Below are 19619 nucleotides of genomic sequence, written 5' to 3'. Positions count from 1 at the left end.
TGTGGCGAGGGCTGGGCAGGGCTGGGTGCTAACCACCCCGTTTCCTTCTGGAACAGTGTCATGATGGACATGGTCACAGCCTGGGGCTGGGAGACCTGATAGTAGCACACTATGTGTTCTTGGGCAGGTCACTTCACTTCTCTGGACTTCATCTCTGGACCTCACCAAGACCCTTTCCAGCTCTAACACTTTATGAGAAACAAAACTACAGCCCCTTGCAGACACCGGGCTCTCCATCTCCTCCCCACACCCCAGCCAGAGCCCCCAGCACCAAAGGGGCCCCCCTCAGCCTCCCTGTGGCCCAATCCCCTCTTCAACCCATTCCCCACACCGTAGCCACAGGGAGCCTATTGGACAAGCTGCTGGGATTAGACCACACCCTTCTGGAAATTCTCAGTGACCAACCTGTTAGGACACCCGTGTGAGCTGCCCCTCTCTCCACTGCTTCCAACCTCACTGCTCCGCATGAACGTTGCACTGACCTCCTGATTGTTGGGAACATTCCAGGCTCTGTCTGGCAGCAGACTTCTCAGCGTTGCTAAAACTCCCCACCCCTGAAGTCTTAGCTTAAATAGTGCACCTTGGGAGAGGACCACTCTGGTCCTCAGTGCAAATCAGGCCCCCTCCTCCCTTCTGCAGAAGTGCCCCCTTTCATTCAAGCATCTCTCTCGGGCTATTACACCGTTGGTCTGTAAAGTCCTAGATGGGAGGGCCCAGGTCTGTTTGGTCCCCACTGGGGTTCCCAGTGTCCCATGCAGTCGGAGCTCAGTGTGGGATGCAGAGGAAACAGATGAAAGCACGCACACAAAAGCAAGATGCCAACCTCTTCCTCCCCGTTCACAAGTCTCTTCCCTGTCCGGGGAACTCATGGAGGTCTTGTGATTTATCCCAGCTGGTGGGCCTGGGGCCTTGGCTTCCCCTGGGGCAGGCTGACCCCACAGCGCCCTTCCCCTGAGTCACCCGTCTCCTCCCTAGGACCGCGTTATCTTGGGATCCAGCAGCGCCTACCTCTACATTGGGTTTCCTTCAGAGCGAGGCAGCGAAGACTTGAACAGGTTTGACTATGACTTTTTCCAGCTGGAGAGAGCAGCTGTGGAGGGAGTGAGCATGGACAAGCTTGGTGAGCAGCCCAGGGCCCTGCCTTTCCGGCATCTTCTGCACGCTGGTCCGCTGATCCGAAAGCAACTGCTTTCACTGTGTGCTCTCCCACTTCACTTAAGGAAATAATCTTTTAAAAGTGCAACATTTAGGAAGTTAACATGATTTCCATGTAAATGAAGAATGAGGGCATGTCAAAGATTAAATTCATTAATCTGTTACTTTAATAAACAGTAGAGAAGAGAGTGGTAATCCAGTTGACTCTTGAACAACACGAGTTTGAACTGCTCTGATCCACTTACATGTGGACTTTTTTTTACATGTAGATTTTTTGTTAAATAAATGCAGCATAGCTCTGAAAATGTATTTTCTCTTATGACTTTCTTCTCTGTAGCATACCTTATTGTAAGAACACAGTATATAATACATAGAACAGACAAAATGTGTGTTAATCAACTGTTTACTGGTGAGTCTTCAGGACAACAATAGGCTGTTAGTGGGTAAATTTGGGGGGACTCAAAAGTTAAGTGGATTTTTGACTCTACGGGGGTTTGGAGCTCTAACCCCCATGGTGTTCAAGATTCGACTATATAACCAATGAGAGAAGAATACTCAAATAAGGCTCTGAGTTAGACAAAGCTGATTAATGGCCTTCGGGGTGATAATCTTCTACTGGACAAAAGTCCTTGTAATTTGCCAATCTTCTACAAATTCCATCTCACAGCTCAGAGTACAGGCTCCAGTCAACAGTTTAGTGAGTGTATGCTGGTCCACCCCCCAGGGGATCAGAATCCCTACACAAGGCTCTGCTAGGACATTTAAAGGACAGTCATCCCTTTTGCCTTATTTCCATGTTTGGGAGGTTTTTTGAGACAGCTTCCCCTGTGCTGCACAGTCACCGAGTGGCTCTCTCAGACACGGGGCCCCCTGCGTCGTGGCCAGCAATCCCACAGTGGCCAGTCAGCTGGTCTTCACCTGCCTGGACACACTCCACCCTTGTTCCCTGGAGCCTCTTGCCGTGACAGGGAAGCATTTTGTGCACAGTTCTCAATTTTGTGTTTTTTTTTTTAATAATAAATTTATTTTTTATTGGTGTTCAATTTGCCAACATACAGAATAACACCCAGTGCTCATCCTGTCAAGTGCCCCCCTAGTTCTCAATTTTGAAGCAATTTCTTGAGATGCACAGCAAAGTTTCAAGAGCAGTACATAGGATTTTCATACACACTTAAGTTCCTGTTTCAACATTTAGTACACTTGCTTTATTATATATCTGCATATGTGTGTGTATATAAGTATGGGTATATATCATCTTTAAATATATTTTTTTTCTGAATCATTTGAGAATAAGTTGCAGTATGGATTTTATGCATATTTAACTAATTGTTAATATCAATAGCATCCTTTATAATAAAAACAAATTCAAGCCCAACATCCAAGTAAGGACCACATATGTCTCTTTGGTCTCCTTAAACCTGGAATGATCACCAGTCTTTGCCTTTCATAACCTTTCATGACCTTGGCATTCTTAAAGTGTAAAGGCCAGTTGTTTTGTTCAACTTTCTTTATTTTGTCTTTTTGGTGGCTGTCAGATTTGTCTCCTGTACAGTTACTAATTCCATCTTTTGATCAATAAATACTTTATGAGGAGAGTCTTTTGATATGTGGATACCCTACTTACACTTTGCCATAGTTTCATCCACTAGTTTTTTCATCCTTTCATTTTTGCTTGGATTAATTATGCTGGGGATTTTGCCAAATGGTGCATCTCTGGCTCTACCATTTCTTCTACATTTATTTGGGAAAAGAAATCTACTGTAAGGAAGAAATAATCTCTCCTGTTTGTTTATTCACTTATTTATGTCAATACTCATAGAATCCAATTTTACACAGTAGGTTTGAATCTGTTGCTTTCGGGGTTGACTTTGACCTGCACACTGTCCCAGATATGGCCAGAAAGAGCCTCTTCAAGCTGATTTTCATGTCTTTCTGGCTCATCCCCATAGGTCTTTGAATACCAGCTTACTTTTTGGTATAAGAACACATTCTAGGTTCCATTCTAGGTTCATTTGCAGACTCTCACTCCCAGCTCTGCAGTCGGGCATTTCTCAAGCATCCTGACTCCTTTTGGTCGAGAACAGCATTTATAAGTCAAGATCTGGAGCTAGGTGTGCAGACCACGGTATTGATATATTGATACATCTCTATGGACAGACAGACGCACATATGCCACGCACATATGTATAGCTTTGTCAATATCCACAAAACCATGAGTTCACAGTGATACCTCCAATTCCAGCTCAATGCCCCAGGGATTAGTCTAGTTTTCCCTTGGTGGGGAAACCTTATAATATTTATGTCCCATTTTTCTCCATCTATCCTCTGGATTCCATACCCTGTCACCTTCTTTTTTTAAAAGACTTTATTTATTTATTTGAGAGATGGAGTGAAAGAGAGAGAAAGAGAGAGTGAATGAGCATGAATAGGGGGAGGAGTAGAGGGAGGCAGAGGGACGGAGGGAGCAGCAGACCTTTGGTGAGCAGGGAGCCCCACTTGGGGCTCAATCCCACCCTGAGATCATGTTCTGTGGTGAAGGCAGAGGCTCACCGACTGAGCCACCGAGGTGCTCCTGGTTTTTTATTTTGTTTTAATTACATGCTTGTAATTTTAAAATGCAAACATTTGATGGACAGCTAAACAAATGAGCAAGCGTATGAATTCCCTTGTGGCTGGTCAGTATCCCAGGACAGGTGGCCGATGCTCATGGGCTCTCTGCGTCTTCCCAGGGGCCGTGAGCCACGGGGATGGAATGGCAGACCCCAGCGTGCTGGCTGTGTTCCAGGACTATGTCAAACTGATGCCACTGGTGGCAGAAGCGAATCAAATGGGCGAAGAGCTGGAGAAGGTGGGAGCCAGGAGACAGTACGGCCGGGTCCAGAAAGGGCCTTGGGGAACAGGGTCCACGGACCCTCACACCACTCCCCCCAGCCAGCTTCGTGATGTGGATGGGGACAGGGGACCTGGGGAGGTCGGGACCCAAGGCCCCCACTGGGAGCCATGACAGACCCCAGGTCAACACCCAGGCCTCACCAGTCCCAGCGCCACCTCTGGCCTCCACGGCCACCCAGGACCCCGGACCAGGACTTGCTTGCACACACCCCATCCCAGATCATCCTTCGGAGCAACTTTTCTGGGCCCAGCACCCCAAGGCCCTCTATGCCTGAGTGGGGGTCGGCCCCCTGGTGCCCTGGGGTGCCAATCCTCAGGACACCCGGGGAGCATCAGAGAAAGAGGGGGACATGGCGGGGATGGTGTGACTGATACCACAGGGTGACCTGGTGCAACGTGCTTCTCTTACCAGGGACTCAGAATGGAACTGAAGGTGAAGAATCTAGCATCATCCGACTCCAGAGGTTACGACCTAAAGAAAGAGGTCATGGTGAAGGTGACAAACCAGAGGACTCAGGAGGTGAGCGCACCTTTGGGGACAGACAGAGCTTCTGCGGTGCTCTCCCAGAGATAGGGTTGGTGCAGCCCTGACAGCCTGCCGATGCTCAGTGAAGGGACACGGTGTGTTCCAAGTGGGGCTGGGACCCTGGGGACACAAGACCCCTTCATCTGTGTCCTCCTGGGCCTCTCCCCACACAGCACCGAGCCCCAGGATCCTTCCCCACCACCTGCGCTGACCATTCCTGTCTGTTTTTAACATGACTTGAAGGCTTGAGTCCAAAAGGGAGCCTGAGAGTTTATCCAGCAGACGGTGGTATCTGTGACAGAGAGACAGAGAGACAGACAGTGAGACAGAGAGACAAAGAGAGACAGAGAGACCTGCCAATGTGGAGCAATGAGAAGATCTGCGCTCTTGTTAAGATTCCAGAAAATGGGGCAGCCCAGGTGGCTCAGTGGTTTAGTGCCACCTTCAGCCCAGGGCGTGACCCTGGAGACCTGGGATCAAGTCCCACGTCGGACTCCCTGCATGGAGCCTGCTTATGTCTCTGCCTCTCCCTGTGTGTCTCTCATGAATAAATAAAATCTATAAAAAAAAAAAAAAGAAGAAGAAGTAGAAGATTCCAGAAAAGGCCTTTGTCGATCCATAACCACGTTGACCCATTCCCAGGCTCACTGTCAGGAACATCCCCTTGGGAATCTAAAACCCCTTTCTTTTCCCAACAGGAAAGACTGGGGCTCTCTTCTGGCATCCCCCCCCATATTTTTGCCTTCGGAGCCACACTCAGCCCTCTGGCCCCGACCTGAAGCTCACTCCTTAGCCTGTCCTCTGAGAGCCCCTACTTCTCAGGTGGCCTCGGGGTGTGCTGCTGCCTCCCCAGTCCACAGCTGAAGGGGACCGCATGTCCCTGGGTGATCTGCTCTACCGAGTGACACAGCAACACTTGTCTGAGCATCACACTTCTGCTCATTCCCCCAAAGTCACCAACATCTTCTTAAAATTGTGAAAGAACTAGAACTAGATGGAAGAACTAGAAATGGCAAGGTCCACACTCAGCCTCGGTGCATTGGCTTTCTGCCTGGTGCTGGGACCCCAAGGTCATGGCTCAAGTTTAACTGGTCCCTAGGCTGCAAGGCCTCAGGAGCAACCCTGAGTGAGGCCAGTTGGGGGCCCCAACTTCTGAGACAGTTTCCTGTTCCTTTCTGTGTCTTTCCCTGGCCAGTCCCTTCATGTCACACAGCCTGGGGGCCTCAAACAACAGCTCTGTACTTGTCACAGCTCCGGAGGCTGGCAGCCTGAGTCCACCAGGTAGATGTGTCTGGTGAGGGCTGGCTGTGCGGGCCACAGTGGACACCTTCTCACTGAGTCCTCACGTGACCTTAGGGGCCTCAGAAGGGCACTAACTCCATTCCGGGGCCTCCACCCACATGACCCACTCACCTCCCATAGGCCCTGCCTCCTCCACCATCGCACTGGGGGACAGAACACTCAGCCCAGAGCAACGGGCCTGATGCCAGCTCACCATACACCCCAGTGCAGCTGTCAGGGCTCTCGGGGTGAGACCCCCACCCTGGGAGTCAACCTGGACATCTGTGCCATGTCCCATGAGGCCTTCAGACAAGCTGAAGCCTCAAGGTGTCTGTGATTGTGACATTGTGTTTGTGTTTTCTGGAAGATTCCATGAGGACAGACAACTTTGGTGATCCCATGTTCCACATGCCTCTCTGGAGCCATGCACTCCCGCCCTGAGTTTGGCTTAGCAGTTTCCTACTGTCTTGCCAGACCTTGTTTTAAGGAGATCTTTAATTTTTAAAAACTGTTTTCCATGTGATTCTGTGTTTCCCTATTGACTGTTTATCATGGTTTAAGGGGACTTAGATTTTATTCAGCCTTTTCTGAGATCAGCAGGAAGGTTCCCTCAACCACACAGGCTGCCACGGCCAGTGTTTTCACTTCTGATGGTTAAGCAAGTCCTGTGGGACAGCTTGGCCTGCTCCTGAGCAAACCGCGCCGGGCTCTCCTACAAGGGACTCTGCGCTGATTTTACAGTGATTCCGTTCCTATTTCTCATTTCTCCTCAGAGGTAAATCTTACTGATCTGTCATCTTCGAGGCTGTCCATTTTTCCCTTTTAAAAGTTTCAGTGACCTTTCCCCAGAAGAAGCTTCCCTGGGAGCTGCTCGCCGTGCTGGCCGTAACCGGCCCATTCTGGGAACACTGGCGTGGTCTGAGGGCCTGCCAGCAGCCTGGGGCAGGGCGGCAGCGCGTGTAGACACACTCAGCACCTTTTTGGTGGTTGGTCTTGCAAACGTTGACTGCAGACTGTGTAGACCGTGAATGTCACCGGGAGAGGATGGGACCCACAGGCTGCTTCGTGTGACCATCATCACACGTCACTGACAATTTGGGAGCCAGCCAGGTCCCTGGGAGGACAGGGAGCTTTTCTACACTGGAAATGCCACCCATACTGACTTTTCAGGAGCATCTGTGCAAAAGCTTCTAGCCAGGGAGTCTGTGCCTGGCCCTGCAGGCCCCCCTGGGGTGAAGGGTCAGTACAGGGGCCCCTGCCTGTCTCTGCCTGGGGGAGGGGGGGTCAGCACAGGCCCCCCACCGGCCCGCAGAGCCCGGCTGCCCTGTCCCGGGGCCCGCGTCCGCTCTCTGTGGGGAAGGATGCATGGGGCTGATGATCTGGCTGCCCACAATCCTGGCCCCATGGCCTAAAGGTCTTTGAAAGGCCCACTCCCTCGCCAGCCGTAGCATTGCCACAGCCAGGCTCGCGTGGACTCTCAGAGGACCGTGCTGCACTTCGCTGTCCTGGAGGCAGAAAAGGGAAGAAAGAAGTCTTTTTAGTCTGGAGGATGTTCCTTTTTCTGAGGACACAGAACACTCACAGAGAGAATGACGTATCTGTTGGTTTCTGGTGTCGTTTGAGGCTGTTCAGAGAAGGAGTTACTCATTCTACATGGTAACCACTTCGGATATGACGTTTATGGTCTAGAACTTTCCATCTCACTTGTATTCTCCTCCCCACACACACAGCTTATGCTTCTGTTCTCTAGCTCAGCAGCCTCAGGGAGGGGACAGCCCGTGGCAGGCTCTGGGGGGCAGGGGGGCAAGGGGTGGGGGGAGCTCACATGTCCATCACCTCACAGCTCTGCCGCCTACAGGCCCAGCCCAGGCCTCCCTGCACCAAAAGCAAGGGCCCCACAGAACCATTTCGCTTTCCGGAGGCTTGAGGGCCCATCTGCTTCCCAGGCTCTTTCCCCGCTTTCCCGGGCTCACGGCCATCACACGCCATCTCCCAAGTCAGCCACCGGGCATCTCCCGGACGGGCTTTGGCCACTGTCTCCCCGACCTCGTCCGCCGCCTCCTCTTCCTCGTGATTACTCTGGGCCCCGGGGTTAACCTCAGCAAACCTCCCTGCTTCATCAGCTCATTAGCAAACGAGGCGGCCGCCACCTCAGTGCGTGCCAGGTGCCGCAGAGCGGGCGGCCGACACGGCGGGCTGGTGCCGTGGACCGCGGGCCTCGCCTGCGCTGCCGAGGGCCCCCTGGGCCGCCGTGGCCGTGTGCCCGGGTGCTGCGCCAGGCGGCGGGCCAAGAGCGAATGTGGACGGAGACGGGGGTCAGACCCTGCTGACCCGCCTTTGTGTTTCCAGGTGTGGATTTGGTCAAAAGCCAAGTTTATCAACAGGAAGTTCCTGATGGAGGAACTGTACCAGCGCTTTCTAGAAGGGGAGGACAGCCACGTGGCCCAGGAAGACGACCCTTTCTGGGACCCCGTCGAGGCGGTGCACCTGGGCTCGGCTCACGTCTGGCTCCAGCCGCTGGCCCACTGCATGAAACTCGAGGAGCAGGTGGAGTTCCTGAGCTGCGACGGGACGGAGGAGGCCACGCTGCACGTCCACGTGACGCCCTGCTCCCCGGCGGGACAGTGGGTGTCCCCTTCTCCTCTGGCCTGGTCCGGGGCTCATAGGGTGCCTGAGTTCCCCCGGAGGAGGTGGTCAGCTGGTCATTCAGTAACCATTTGGCTTCATCAAATGATTTTTGCCACGGCGACCAAGCCGGCCAACCTGGAATCTTCCAGAGCCTTGTGAAGAGGCCCTGGAGCCAGAAGCAGAAAGCTCATTTCCCAGTTCATCCTTTCTCCATCCTGGGTATAGGCTTCGGTCATTTTTTTGGTTCCTTTTCTGAAGTAAGACACTGAGGTGCCTTTGTTCCAGACCCGGCCTCATTCTCTGTGCTTATCTGACCTTCTGTGGGGACGGGCTTTGCTTTATCTCTGCAGTGTTGCCTCTCAACCTCCTTCCAGGGAGCCTCTTCTGTTTCTCTTTTCAGGCCGTAGGCAGTTCGGGCAGTTTCCACAAAAGCCCAAATCTCTTAGCAATACGAAGCGAAGAGGCAGGTGGCAGGGGCTCTGGTCTGGAGGCTCAGTTCCCTCAGGCGCCCACGGATGCCATTTTGTCTTTCTGAAGAAGCAACAGGCACAGGAAGGGGGCAAGGGGACTGCGAGGTCCTGAGCCCCAGGGACCAAGCTGACCATTGACCCGCCATCTTGGTGGGAATTCCACGAAGCCTTCTGATCACTGGGCCACCTCGGGCTTCTGGGCTGTGAGTGGTTGATCTCTCGCTGCCACTTAATCAGGTGGCATCCTGGTTTGTAGGCTTTGTGGGAGCTTGATGTGAGGTTGGTGTGAGATGGCCGCTGTTGGAAAGTGCTCCAAATTGGTTTGCGAACTTGTAGACCTGGAGTTGACTCTGGACTGTGAAGAGGTCGCCAAGGAAGTTGGCGGCCAGCTGGCTCTCCCTGGGTGACAGCCCCTCTCTCCCACTGGGCACCTACCTGGGTCTCCAATGCTAGCCCATTTATTATACAAAGTGGTTATATCATTCTCTCCTTCTCGAGAGGGTTATGAGCTCCTTGAATGTTTCTTGAATGAATGAATTCTGCAGCTGGTAACACCCCCTGTCTTTCCTTCAGGGAGGGTGGCCACCTCTTGAGGAGGTTTCAATAACCGCCTATGACAACACAATGCTAACTCCCTCAGGCCCAGGCTAACCCAGGGCCCATGTTCTCCTCTGTTTGCAGAGCGTGCAGTGAGGAGGATGTGGTTATTGACACTGCGGAGTTGCTGGGCAAGAGGATGGATTTCCAGATTGGCCTTGTGCGGTGCCTTGGCATCAAGTGGCTCAAGGAAGGCGCGGAGCGGGGCGTTCAGATGGGGTACCAGCCTGCCCCACTGAGCTGTGTGCACGCACCCACCCCCTGGGCCCTGGTGGGAGGAAGTCTTTCCTCAACTATCAAAAACGAGCCTATTATGAAATTTTCTTAATTTTCCCTCCTTGCTCAACCCCGAAATGAGTATTTCCCCTTCTGTTTAACGGAGGTCCCACATCCCTGTGGGTTGCTGGGCTGTAAGCCGTGTGTGCTGATCTTAGAAGAGTGGTTGATGCAGTAATCAGAAAGTTTAATGACCTGATGGAATATTCAGTAAAGCTTATTATCTAAATGGAATAGGTTTTTCTGAGTTTGAAACAAAGGGACTGTATCACAGTATGGCAAAAGCACCGGATAGGCTTAATTGGGCTAAAGAGATTTGAAGACTAAATCGATAAAAGGAAGCTTTGAAGGCCAGAAGTCAAACCACCACCTCACGTGGAAAATTGACAGTTTTAGATTATGGAAGTAGAAAGTATCTATCAAAGCCCATCTCCTTTTTGTTAGACATGTAATACTGTCCACATAGTGATGCTACTTGTGGGCCGTGGCTGAGATGCTGGGGCGGTGCTCACGAGAAGCAATTACAGGTCATCCTGCATCAACAGACCAACGCCGGCCATCCTTCTCTGGCTCATCTGATCCTTTTCCTCATAAATGTGTCCCTTCTGGTTTTAAATCGTGTTTTATGTCCTTTTCTCAGTTACAGAATGTATGATCTTTCAAGCACTTTCTATACCAAGCCTGTGTGGAAAATTGTGAATCCCCAAATAGAAGAAACAGTCCAATTTACAGCCTTAAATGCATCTCAGGACTTTCTGAATTATTTACAAACAAATGCTCTCATTGTCGATTTATGGGGTCTTCAAGGTACCGTGGTTACTTCCCCTTTTGTACAATGCACTCCACTTGGCTAGCATGTCACGGTATCTAGGGCTGCTGAGGGAGGGAGGAAGTGGGAGGGGTCGGGGGTCCTAACAGCCATGAGCCATCTTCCCAGGTCCCTGGGCTCTTGTCCACAGGTGACTATAGGGTTTACATCTCTTCACACCACAATGGGGCCAGATAGTGATGAGGTTCTTTCCTTGATGATGTCTCCCTCACATTGCAGAAGGCTGCGCCCAACTGAGCTGCTCTCAGCCAGACCTCATGGTCACAAGTGAAGGCCATGTCATGGTGGACACCAAGAAAATTTCTGCATTGGTGGATACAGGCCAGGTGTGCACATTTATATAGCCTTCAAATAGACATGGCAAAGGACCAAGAAATCCCAGGTGATAGCCGCTTAGGGATCATTGATGTGCCTTCCCTAAACAAGCGTTTTCTTGATTTTCTCCCGTGTTCCTGGAGGAGCTTACACCCTGCTCACCTCCCCACCCCCCATCTAGTTGTCTCCCAGTAGTAAAAATTGCCAGTCCCAAAGGGTATGCAAATAATCCAGCAAAAGGCTAAACGGACATGTGTTTTGTAGACCACTTCAGATCAGACTTCAGAACTTTATATGAAGTTGCTCAAGTTAGAACAGGAGACGGAACAGCTCCGGAACGTGAACAGAGCCTTGAGAGAGGAGAATGTGCTTCTCAGACAAGCACTTGAGAAAGTTGGTTCTCCCCAACAAGGTGAGAGGCAGCCCACGTCTTGGTGGTTTACTTTTTCTTTAAACTCCTACATCTGAGATGTGTGTCTGTATTTCTGAGAAACTTCCTTTTTAATGAGTTGATCTAGATCTCGTTTCATAAAAAAAAAAAAAAAAAAAAATCAGGGGCACCTGGATGGCTCAGTGGTTGAGTGTCTGCCTTCAGCTCAGGGCATGATCCCGGGGTCTAGGGATCGAGTCCCGCATCAGTCTCTCCGCAGGGAGCCTGCTTCTCCCTCCGCCTGTGTCTCTGCCTCTCTCTGTGTGTCTCTCATGAATAAATAAATAAAATCTTAAAAAAAAAAATGGAGACTTTTTTTCTCCCCCTTCTGCCTGGTAAGATTTCTTTTGGAGGCATCTCAATGGGTGCTTGATAAATGCTGATGTAGAATACCGCCAAAATAAACACATAGATGCTTGGAGGAGCAGAGGATTAAATACATATTATCTTTTCTCACTACCGCAGCACATGAGCCTTCAGATGCCCTGAAGGTAACTCAGAGGACAGCACACCTGTTGGCAGCCAGAGCCGAGAATGACAGGCCGGCTCCGCCTGCAGCCAGCTCCGACAGGGAGTTAGCCAATGCTCTCAAGGTCTTCTACCAAAGCATGAACACGGCAAGAGGACGGTTTCTCAGACTGAGACATTATAAACCTCCTGTAAGTAATCAAAATCTTGCAAGCAAAAGGAATCTCTCTCCATTAAACTTAGGCATTTGAGGGACCTGCATCTCTTGAGCTTGGGGAAGTGTGTGTGTTTCAGCAAAAGAGCGGGCGGAGGCCTGAGCCATGTGTCCCCTGCTCTTGCGCATCCGTCTTTGCTTTTGCTTTTTTAGTCAAATAACCATCTGGCTGGTTCCCGATATGGCCATTCATTTACTTTGTGATTTACAGAGTATCCCAGAAATGCAAAATTGGTTTATTGTTATAAACCAAGTAAGATACTTCAGATTCAGAAAACGTGTGTGATAAAATTCAGCATCTATTTTTTTTAAATATTTTATTTGAGAGAAAGAGATCACAAGTGAGGGGAAGGGCAGAGAGAGAAGCATACTCCTCGCTGAGCAGGAAGTCCGACACGGGACCAGATCCCAACACCCGGGGATCATGACGTGAGCCGAAGGCAGACACCAACTAAACCACCCAGGCACACCAAAATTCAGCATCTTACCATGATAAAGACTCTTAGCATATTAGGAATACAATGTGCATTCCTTACTTTGATAAAGGCAATCTTAAACTCAGAGTAAGCACGATGCTTCATGGCAAATCACCGAATGCTTTTCCTTTCCGTCAGGAAAAAGTGAGAGATGCCAGCAAATTTTATTCCTGTTTGCCATTGTCCTTGAGGCTCTAGCCAGTTCAGCAAGGCAAAAAATACAAAGTATAAAGATTGAAAAGGGGAGAAACATCCCAGTAGCAATAGCACATATTTATACAGTATTTATTGAACGCTTTACCGTTACTAACTCAATTCTACAACAACCCGATGCAGTAGGAACTATTAGCCTTATCTTGCAGTTCATGGCCTAAGGCACAAGGGGGGTAAGTAACCTGTGTGAGGACACATGCCTGGTTAAGCAGCAGGCCCAACCTCCAAACCCAGCAAGGTCACTCCACAGTCTATACCACTCCATGCTGCCTCTGTTTTTATTCCCAGAGGACATGTTAATGCAAATTAAAAATTCAGAAGAATCTATAAAAGAATCACAAAGTTGCTGAAAAATCAGCACTTAAAAATTAACTGTATTTGAATATAACAGTATCAAATAGAACTGCTTCGTATAAAAGATGCCATTTATATCAAATAAAGTACTTAGGCCTACAACTACCATAAAACTATGGACTTCTATGGAGGGAATTTAAAAACTTGCCTGAGGGATGTTGAAGAAGATATAAATAAAGAGCAACCCATGCCATGTCTCCCTGGTTTGGAAGATTAGCTCTTATAAATCTTGTCAAGTCTCTCTGAGATTCAGTGTAATCCCAAAGAAATGTAATGGGATTTTGTTTTTCCCCTTTTCAATCTTTATACTTTGTATTTCTTGCCTTGCTGAACTGGCTAGAGCCTCATGGACAATGGCAAACAGAAATAAAATTTGCTGGCATCTCTCACTTTTCCCTGATGGTCTGAAGCAACAGAAACAAGCTCATGCTCTGCTGGAAAGAGTGGAAGTTGGAACCACCACTTGAAACATTTTTTTGCCATTTACCTAATAAAGGTAGAAGATGTGCCTACTCCTGAAGCCTGCACCCTCCTCCAGAGAGTCAGCTGATTCTGCAGAGGATTCAGCCCTTCACGCCCTGAAGCAGAGGTTGTCAAAGTGTGGTCCCCGGCCAGCAGCCTCAGAATCATCAGTGGTTTTAGAAATACAAACCCTCCTAAACCAGACCTGTGGTGTGAGGCCCATTAATCTGTCCCCTAACAAGCCCCCCAGGTGGACTCTGCCTTAAATTGAAGTTTGAGAACCACCTTGTTAGGGATTCAATGTATATAATGGATTCATTTCTCTCCTATGTGTCTAGAATAGCCCTTGTTATATACCATTCTTGAAAGAATTGAGAAATAGTCACTCAGATAATTTCCTGTCCTGTGGTTCAATGAGGAAGGGGCTGAAAAACTGCAGAAACCCATGCCTATATATGCAGTGGCTGCTGCTCTTAACACCCTCTTTAGTACCCCAAACTGGAAATGTCCCAGTGCACACCCACCCCCATACTGTTGTGCCCAAGATCGCGAATCTGAGAAACCACTGAGGAGCCGACACCGATGAAAACACACGAGGGTTTATTTACAAGCTCGAGCTTGGGTCCAAGTATACCCGACACAGCGGAGCAGGGACTTGGACCCCAAGACTAAGAGGCGTAGCAGCTTTACAGGGGCCAGTGGCCAATGAAGTACACAGAAAGTTGCATAGTCATGTCGGTCCACACGCAGGTGGCCACTTGAATTACATTTTACCCTATAGTATCCATTTGAACTGGCCTATTAATTTGGTCAGTTTTGGCGGGCATAAGGCAGAGTTACATTGTTATGAGCCGATTTCCGATTAGGGCGTGCCCAGCGGCTTGACTAGGGTGGGGCAGCGCCTTAAGCAATAAGCAGGTCATGTGGGGGGTCATACAGGAGGTTGCGGGTGCAGCACAAAATGGAGTTAGTCCTGCTCTGCTTGTCCAGGGGTAGGGGATTTTTGTTAAATTTCCTGGGTCCCACAATACTGAGGAACACCATAGTGCTGTGAAAACGAACCCTAGCCACGTGCAACACGGTGAGTCTCAGCACGGACCGTGCTGACTTGCAAGTCACAGCAGATACCATCCAATGGGACTCCATAAATGGTCAAGAAACAGGCAGGAGACTGTCTAGGGCTGCATTCCAGGTGGCAAGGCAATGATTATCCCATGAGTCAGGCCTCCCCGCGGGGGGAGAGAGAGAAGGAGTGACCACGAGGGGCTGGAGACGCAGAGCTCTTTCTGGAGGTGTATTCACTCTAACACATTACAAGTACTGGTTTGTGTGTTTATGTCACAACAAAAGAAAAACTGGTTAGGCGAAAGACACTATAAACAAAGCTCAAAATAAGCCACAGCCTGTTTGTATTATTTATCATCAATACTACGTCAAAGAGTAGTATTTAGAATATATAAGCAATGCTTTTAAGAGAAAGACATAGAAAACAAATTGGGAAAAAAAGGACCAGGGTACCTGAGTGGCCATTTGGTTAGTGATGCAGATACGCCAGGCCCCGCAGGGAGGGACAGGCTGGGTGCTGGCCGTCACCCTCGAAACTTGCTCCCCTGGGGCAGGGGGCACAGCAGTCCCCCTGCCCTACCCATGGAGTATCCCCACCCAACCCAGTCCGTGCCAGACCTCAGAACTTCAACAGTGGGGGGGAATGTAGGTCATCCCAAGCCAAAAAGCCCACATTTGCTCCTGTGTCTCCCTGACAGCAACCTGCACACTTTTCACTCCACTGATGGGAGGCGATGGGCGCTTTCTCCCTTTGCTTTATTTTCAGGAAGATGACAGGATGCTCCGACCGTTTGTATACCAACAGTCACAGAGGCTGAGGGATGTTGGGGAGCTGCTCGATCGCAGCTTGCAGAGACTGAGAAGCGATGTTGCTCGTATAGCAAAGGAGAAGAGAGCGTGCCTGCTGCATCCCCAGCAGCATCGATGGGCCAAGGGGTCGCCCCAGGTTTGCGAGGAGCGCACATAGCTCTGAGCTTGATGAACTTGGCCACCAGCCGAGCCGTGCGTACCACGCACCCAGCCCATTCCTCACATTGTTTCTGTTCTGCAATTTGGTTTAAAGTCTTGTGAAAATGAATTCACATCCGGAGTGAAGGTGAGCCTGGAAGTGGGAGGCCAGCCCTCCGGGCGTTGAGACCTGTCTGTCTGGGGCTAAATATCTAATCGGTCACTCCCCACCTGCAGTTTGAGGCAAATGCCTTCCCCTTGCTAACCCCCCATTCATTATTATAGGGACATGAGAATAGTACCAAGTACAGATGGTGAGTGAATATAAACCTTAGAACAGAGCCTGGCACTGAAGTCACTGACAAGCATTGATATTCAACAGTTTGAAAGTTCAAATAAAGCTGTTTTGAAAAATTTGCTGTCAGACCTAGAGACAAATGGTTATTTTACCCCTCATTTTGTATCCTTGTTCCACAAATTGGATCTTTTACCTCTACTTCCTCTGCTTTCCTAAGCTTATCTGGAAACCATGGGGGGCGGGGGAGCAGCGGCAGTGGGGCCTGTGCGGTGCGGGCCACGTGGCAGAGGCGGAGGCTGCCAGTGCAATCTGCTGGCAATTGGGCTTGGGTGATCCAGGTTCCAGGGAGAACGGATGGGTCTCTGCTGAGGGCAGACGGGCACTGGGTGCTCGGGGGAAAGGCTGTGGGGAGCCTGCCAGTGACGGCAGGGGCCCCACGAGCACATCTGTGAGCTGGGCTCTAGACTACGTAGCTCATTCATGACAATTCTCTGAGTCTGGCACAATCATCTCCCCCATTTTGAGGCTTTAAACATTAAATAAACAAGGCCTGTCCAGGCATCTGTGAGCGAGCATTGGGCTGACTGAAGGTGCCATTCCTGATGGTAACAGCTGCTGCAGAACGGCCCCAGGCAGAGGCATAAGAACCCAGGAAGGAGGAAAAAGAGGTAACAACCCCAATCCTTGTTCCCTGGAGTATGAAGTTAGGGAGATCAAGCAGGAAAAACCTGAAACTCTGCTGGCAGGACAGTCTAGCAATGGCTTCCAAAAGGAGTCTCCCTAGGAAGGCGGGAATCTGGGCTGGTCATTTCTGCAAAATAACAGGACCCAAGGCTTCTCAGAGAGGCTTCGGTTCTATCTGCAGCTCAGGTTCAGGACTAGTGTACATGCAACTAAAGAATAACTCGAAAGCTTACAGCCTACAGGTGGAGCTCCATGCGGTGATGGCAACAGGAACCAGGGTCTGGAAAGCCTGTCAGTGAGGCAAAGCAGCTGTGAGGTCACAGGAAGACGGGAAGGCTTCTTCTACCTCCTGGGCTGAGCCTCAAAGTTCTTTAACCATCTGCAGAAATAACTGCAGAAGTAATATACTTTCTGCAAAAAAGCAGCTTGAGGAGCCCTGGGGGTTAAAAAGAAATCTGGATGAGACACACCTGTATCTCAAGCTGGAGGAAGGTCACACAGGTTCTATGTACATCAGTGTCCATGTCAGAGCCGGACACAACACACGCCACCAAGCTGGGAAGAACACAACCGGCAGCCTCACCCAGAGGCTCCCAGTGCACATCTGAACCACAGATTCCTCAGCTCCAACCTGCAGACCTCCCGCCCGCAAGCTGCGGGGGCCACTGGGGAGCCCACTGTCGTGTCAGGATTCTGTCCCGGGGCTGGTCATGGCCTCTGTTGCTCCTGAACACCTTCCTGATTTTAGAGAGGATAAAAACTTTTCTACCAGCCCACCAATTAGGACCCAACCCAGGCCAGGGCAGAGGATAGAGGGTACACCATAAATCTCCCTCTTCAAGTTAGACAGCCTCTGCTGATAGCCTCAGGCAGCACAGGAGGCTCCCTCCAGACAAATCATGTTCTTATCTGTGCCACGCTTCTCAATGCAGAGTAGAAATTTCATAGAGGCAGTGGCTGCGTCCTCTTTATGTAGCAAATGGCACAGAACACTATGTATGTGTTTATCATATGCTTATTACAAAGGAAAAAGTCCTTTGCCTTATTTTAGGGCTTCAGGGGAAAACCTAGTTAAAATACAAAAAATAAATTAAAGAAATTCACTTCTGGTCAGGCAATGAAAAGAACAGAAACTTACCAGCTCTATCTTTGAAACCAATCACAGGTACAGAACCAGAGAAAACAAATGACAGGCCCAGTTATGAGCAGTACACAGGTCAGACCCCTACCTCAAATACCTAGGGCAGGTCCAAACACAAAGCCATTGTTCAACTGACAATCCTTTATTATTCAACTTAGGTAACAGTCAAAAAATCAGTGTAGATGGGTGGAAAACTAAGCTAAAATAAAAATTAAAAATGTAGTTTCACTTGGCAAAGGCCCAAACAGTATGTAGAGAAATTCATCTGAAGGTAAGATCCTGTTCAACATCTAGGCAAGGGGAGCAGCAGTCCTGCCTCCATGAACACCAGCCTGCGGGCCTTGTCTGCAGCCTGTCGGCAGCACGGAGAGAGGCACCCACCCCACCTCTGGTCTGTCAGTTCACTTAGAGGAACTGAGCATGAATTCTCCAATGAAAAAGTCAATATTAGTTCTCTCACAGCAATAAAATCACAAAGCCAGCTAAGATTTGAAATTTAGGGTAAGTGAGCACAATTTCCTGCTTTTAATGTGTATATATTTTAGATTTGACAATCTTTTTTACATACAGACAGGATATAGAAGAATTTCAAATTTTACATTAAAAAAAAGCCGTTAATTCATGCATTCTATGCCTTCAGTTAATTCTTTAAATGTTTAGACTTCAGAGCTGCTAATGACACTAAATTCAATGCCACGTTGGTTGAGTCTGTCAATCAACTTTGTTCTGCAGAAGGCTGCTCCAGGTGTGAAGACCCCGCCCCTGTAAGACAAGAACAAGATAAAAACAGTGCACAAAGCCATCTCTGGCCCTCTTCTGTTGTAGTGTCATTAGCTGGAGGCCTAGCCATCGAGCCATCAGCACTCATGAAAACCTTCACTCCACCATAAACTAGTTTGGGTTCCATTCTTAAACTCAGCCAAATGAGCAAGGCGCCATAACTCAGGAAGAAACCAGCAGCCCAGCAAACTATCTCGATGGGTTCCACTTCTAGTGAGACTGCCCCCATGATACTGCTGTGTGTTTGAGGGGACACAAGGGTCATTGATGCTGCTGTTGATAAAGTCAGTGCTCAGACTTGAGAGGATAAAAAAGGACCTGGGTGAAATCATCTTTGGCAACAGATTATTATAAGAGCATAAAGAAGACTTAAACTGGATGAAAAAGAAGTTTCTTTAAACAGAATGACTAAAAAAAATTTAAAAATAAACAGAATGACTGACATTTTATAAAATGCTAAATGCTTTCAAATGGTACAGTTGACTCTTGAACAACATGGGATTGAACTGCGTGGGTCCACTTACATGTGATTTTTTACCATACAGCACTATAAATGTATTTTCTCTCACGATTTTAACATTTTCTTCTTCCTAGTTTACTTTGTTACAAGATTATAGTATATAATATATATGTCAACAACATATGTGGGTTTTTGATTATGTAGGGGGTCAACTGTAGAATTATTTGAAAAACTTTAATTAGGATTCACTTGATACCATTTTTATGTTTATTAACTTCATACTGTTCTAGATCCTATCTATATTTATTTGTTCCTAAGCCTGCAGGTCCAAGACTCATTTGTAAAGTTGGCCTACTTTTACAGTAGCGGCTACATGCTCCAGTAACAGAGTCTACTTGATAAACATCTAGCCAAGACGCCATGAATCAATTCACACTTGCTCTCTGGGCTCCCCACTGCCAGCAGGGCATCATCAGGACTGACCAGAGGCTCCAGATAATACCGTTTGACAACACAGACCTTTTCTGAGCAGCTGACTCCAGCCCTGAGCTATTTTTATGAGGAACTAAAGTCAACCTACCTAAGTCTCAAATCTCTGTTGTCTCCTCTTGTTTATCTCTGTGCTGTCCTCGGAGGCCAGTAAGAAACTGTCCCTCT

The 19619-nt window shown here is 49.0% G+C and overlaps 1 protein-coding gene and 1 non-coding gene across 2 annotated transcripts in view; one reads left to right on the top strand and one right to left on the bottom strand.

Moving 5' to 3' along the window:
• LOC102153289 (kinesin-like protein KIF28P) overlaps nt 1–13784 on the top strand; it is a 52665-nt gene extending 38881 nt beyond the window's left edge. The window contains exons 14-23 of the mRNA XM_038542787.1: nt 976–1120; nt 3885–4003; nt 4460–4567; nt 8204–8478; nt 9634–9768; nt 10466–10632; nt 10874–10980; nt 11234–11381; nt 11865–12058; nt 13621–13784. Coding sequence (XP_038398715.1) covers nt 976–1120; nt 3885–4003; nt 4460–4567; nt 8204–8478; nt 9634–9768; nt 10466–10632; nt 10874–10980; nt 11234–11381; nt 11865–12058; nt 13621–13674 — 1452 coding nt within the window. The 3' untranslated portion in view covers nt 13675–13784. The remainder of the gene's footprint in view (nt 1–975; nt 1121–3884; nt 4004–4459; nt 4568–8203; nt 8479–9633; nt 9769–10465; nt 10633–10873; nt 10981–11233; nt 11382–11864; nt 12059–13620) is intronic.
• Nucleotides 13785–17705: 3921 nt separating this feature from the next.
• MIR8881 (microRNA mir-8881) lies at nt 17706–17846 on the bottom strand. Its single transcript, NR_128838.1, has one exon. It is a non-coding gene; the product is annotated as a microRNA mir-8881 (primary transcript).
• Nucleotides 17847–19619: the final 1773 nt, after the last annotated feature.

This window comes from Canis lupus, chromosome 7, assembly GCF_011100685.1.
Source record: "Canis lupus familiaris isolate Mischka breed German Shepherd chromosome 7, alternate assembly UU_Cfam_GSD_1.0, whole genome shotgun sequence".
In the NCBI taxonomy this organism is placed as follows: domain Eukaryota; kingdom Metazoa; phylum Chordata; class Mammalia; order Carnivora; family Canidae; genus Canis; species Canis lupus.
Note: the sequence above shows the minus strand (reverse complement) of the source record. Positions and strands in the feature narration are given on the sequence as shown.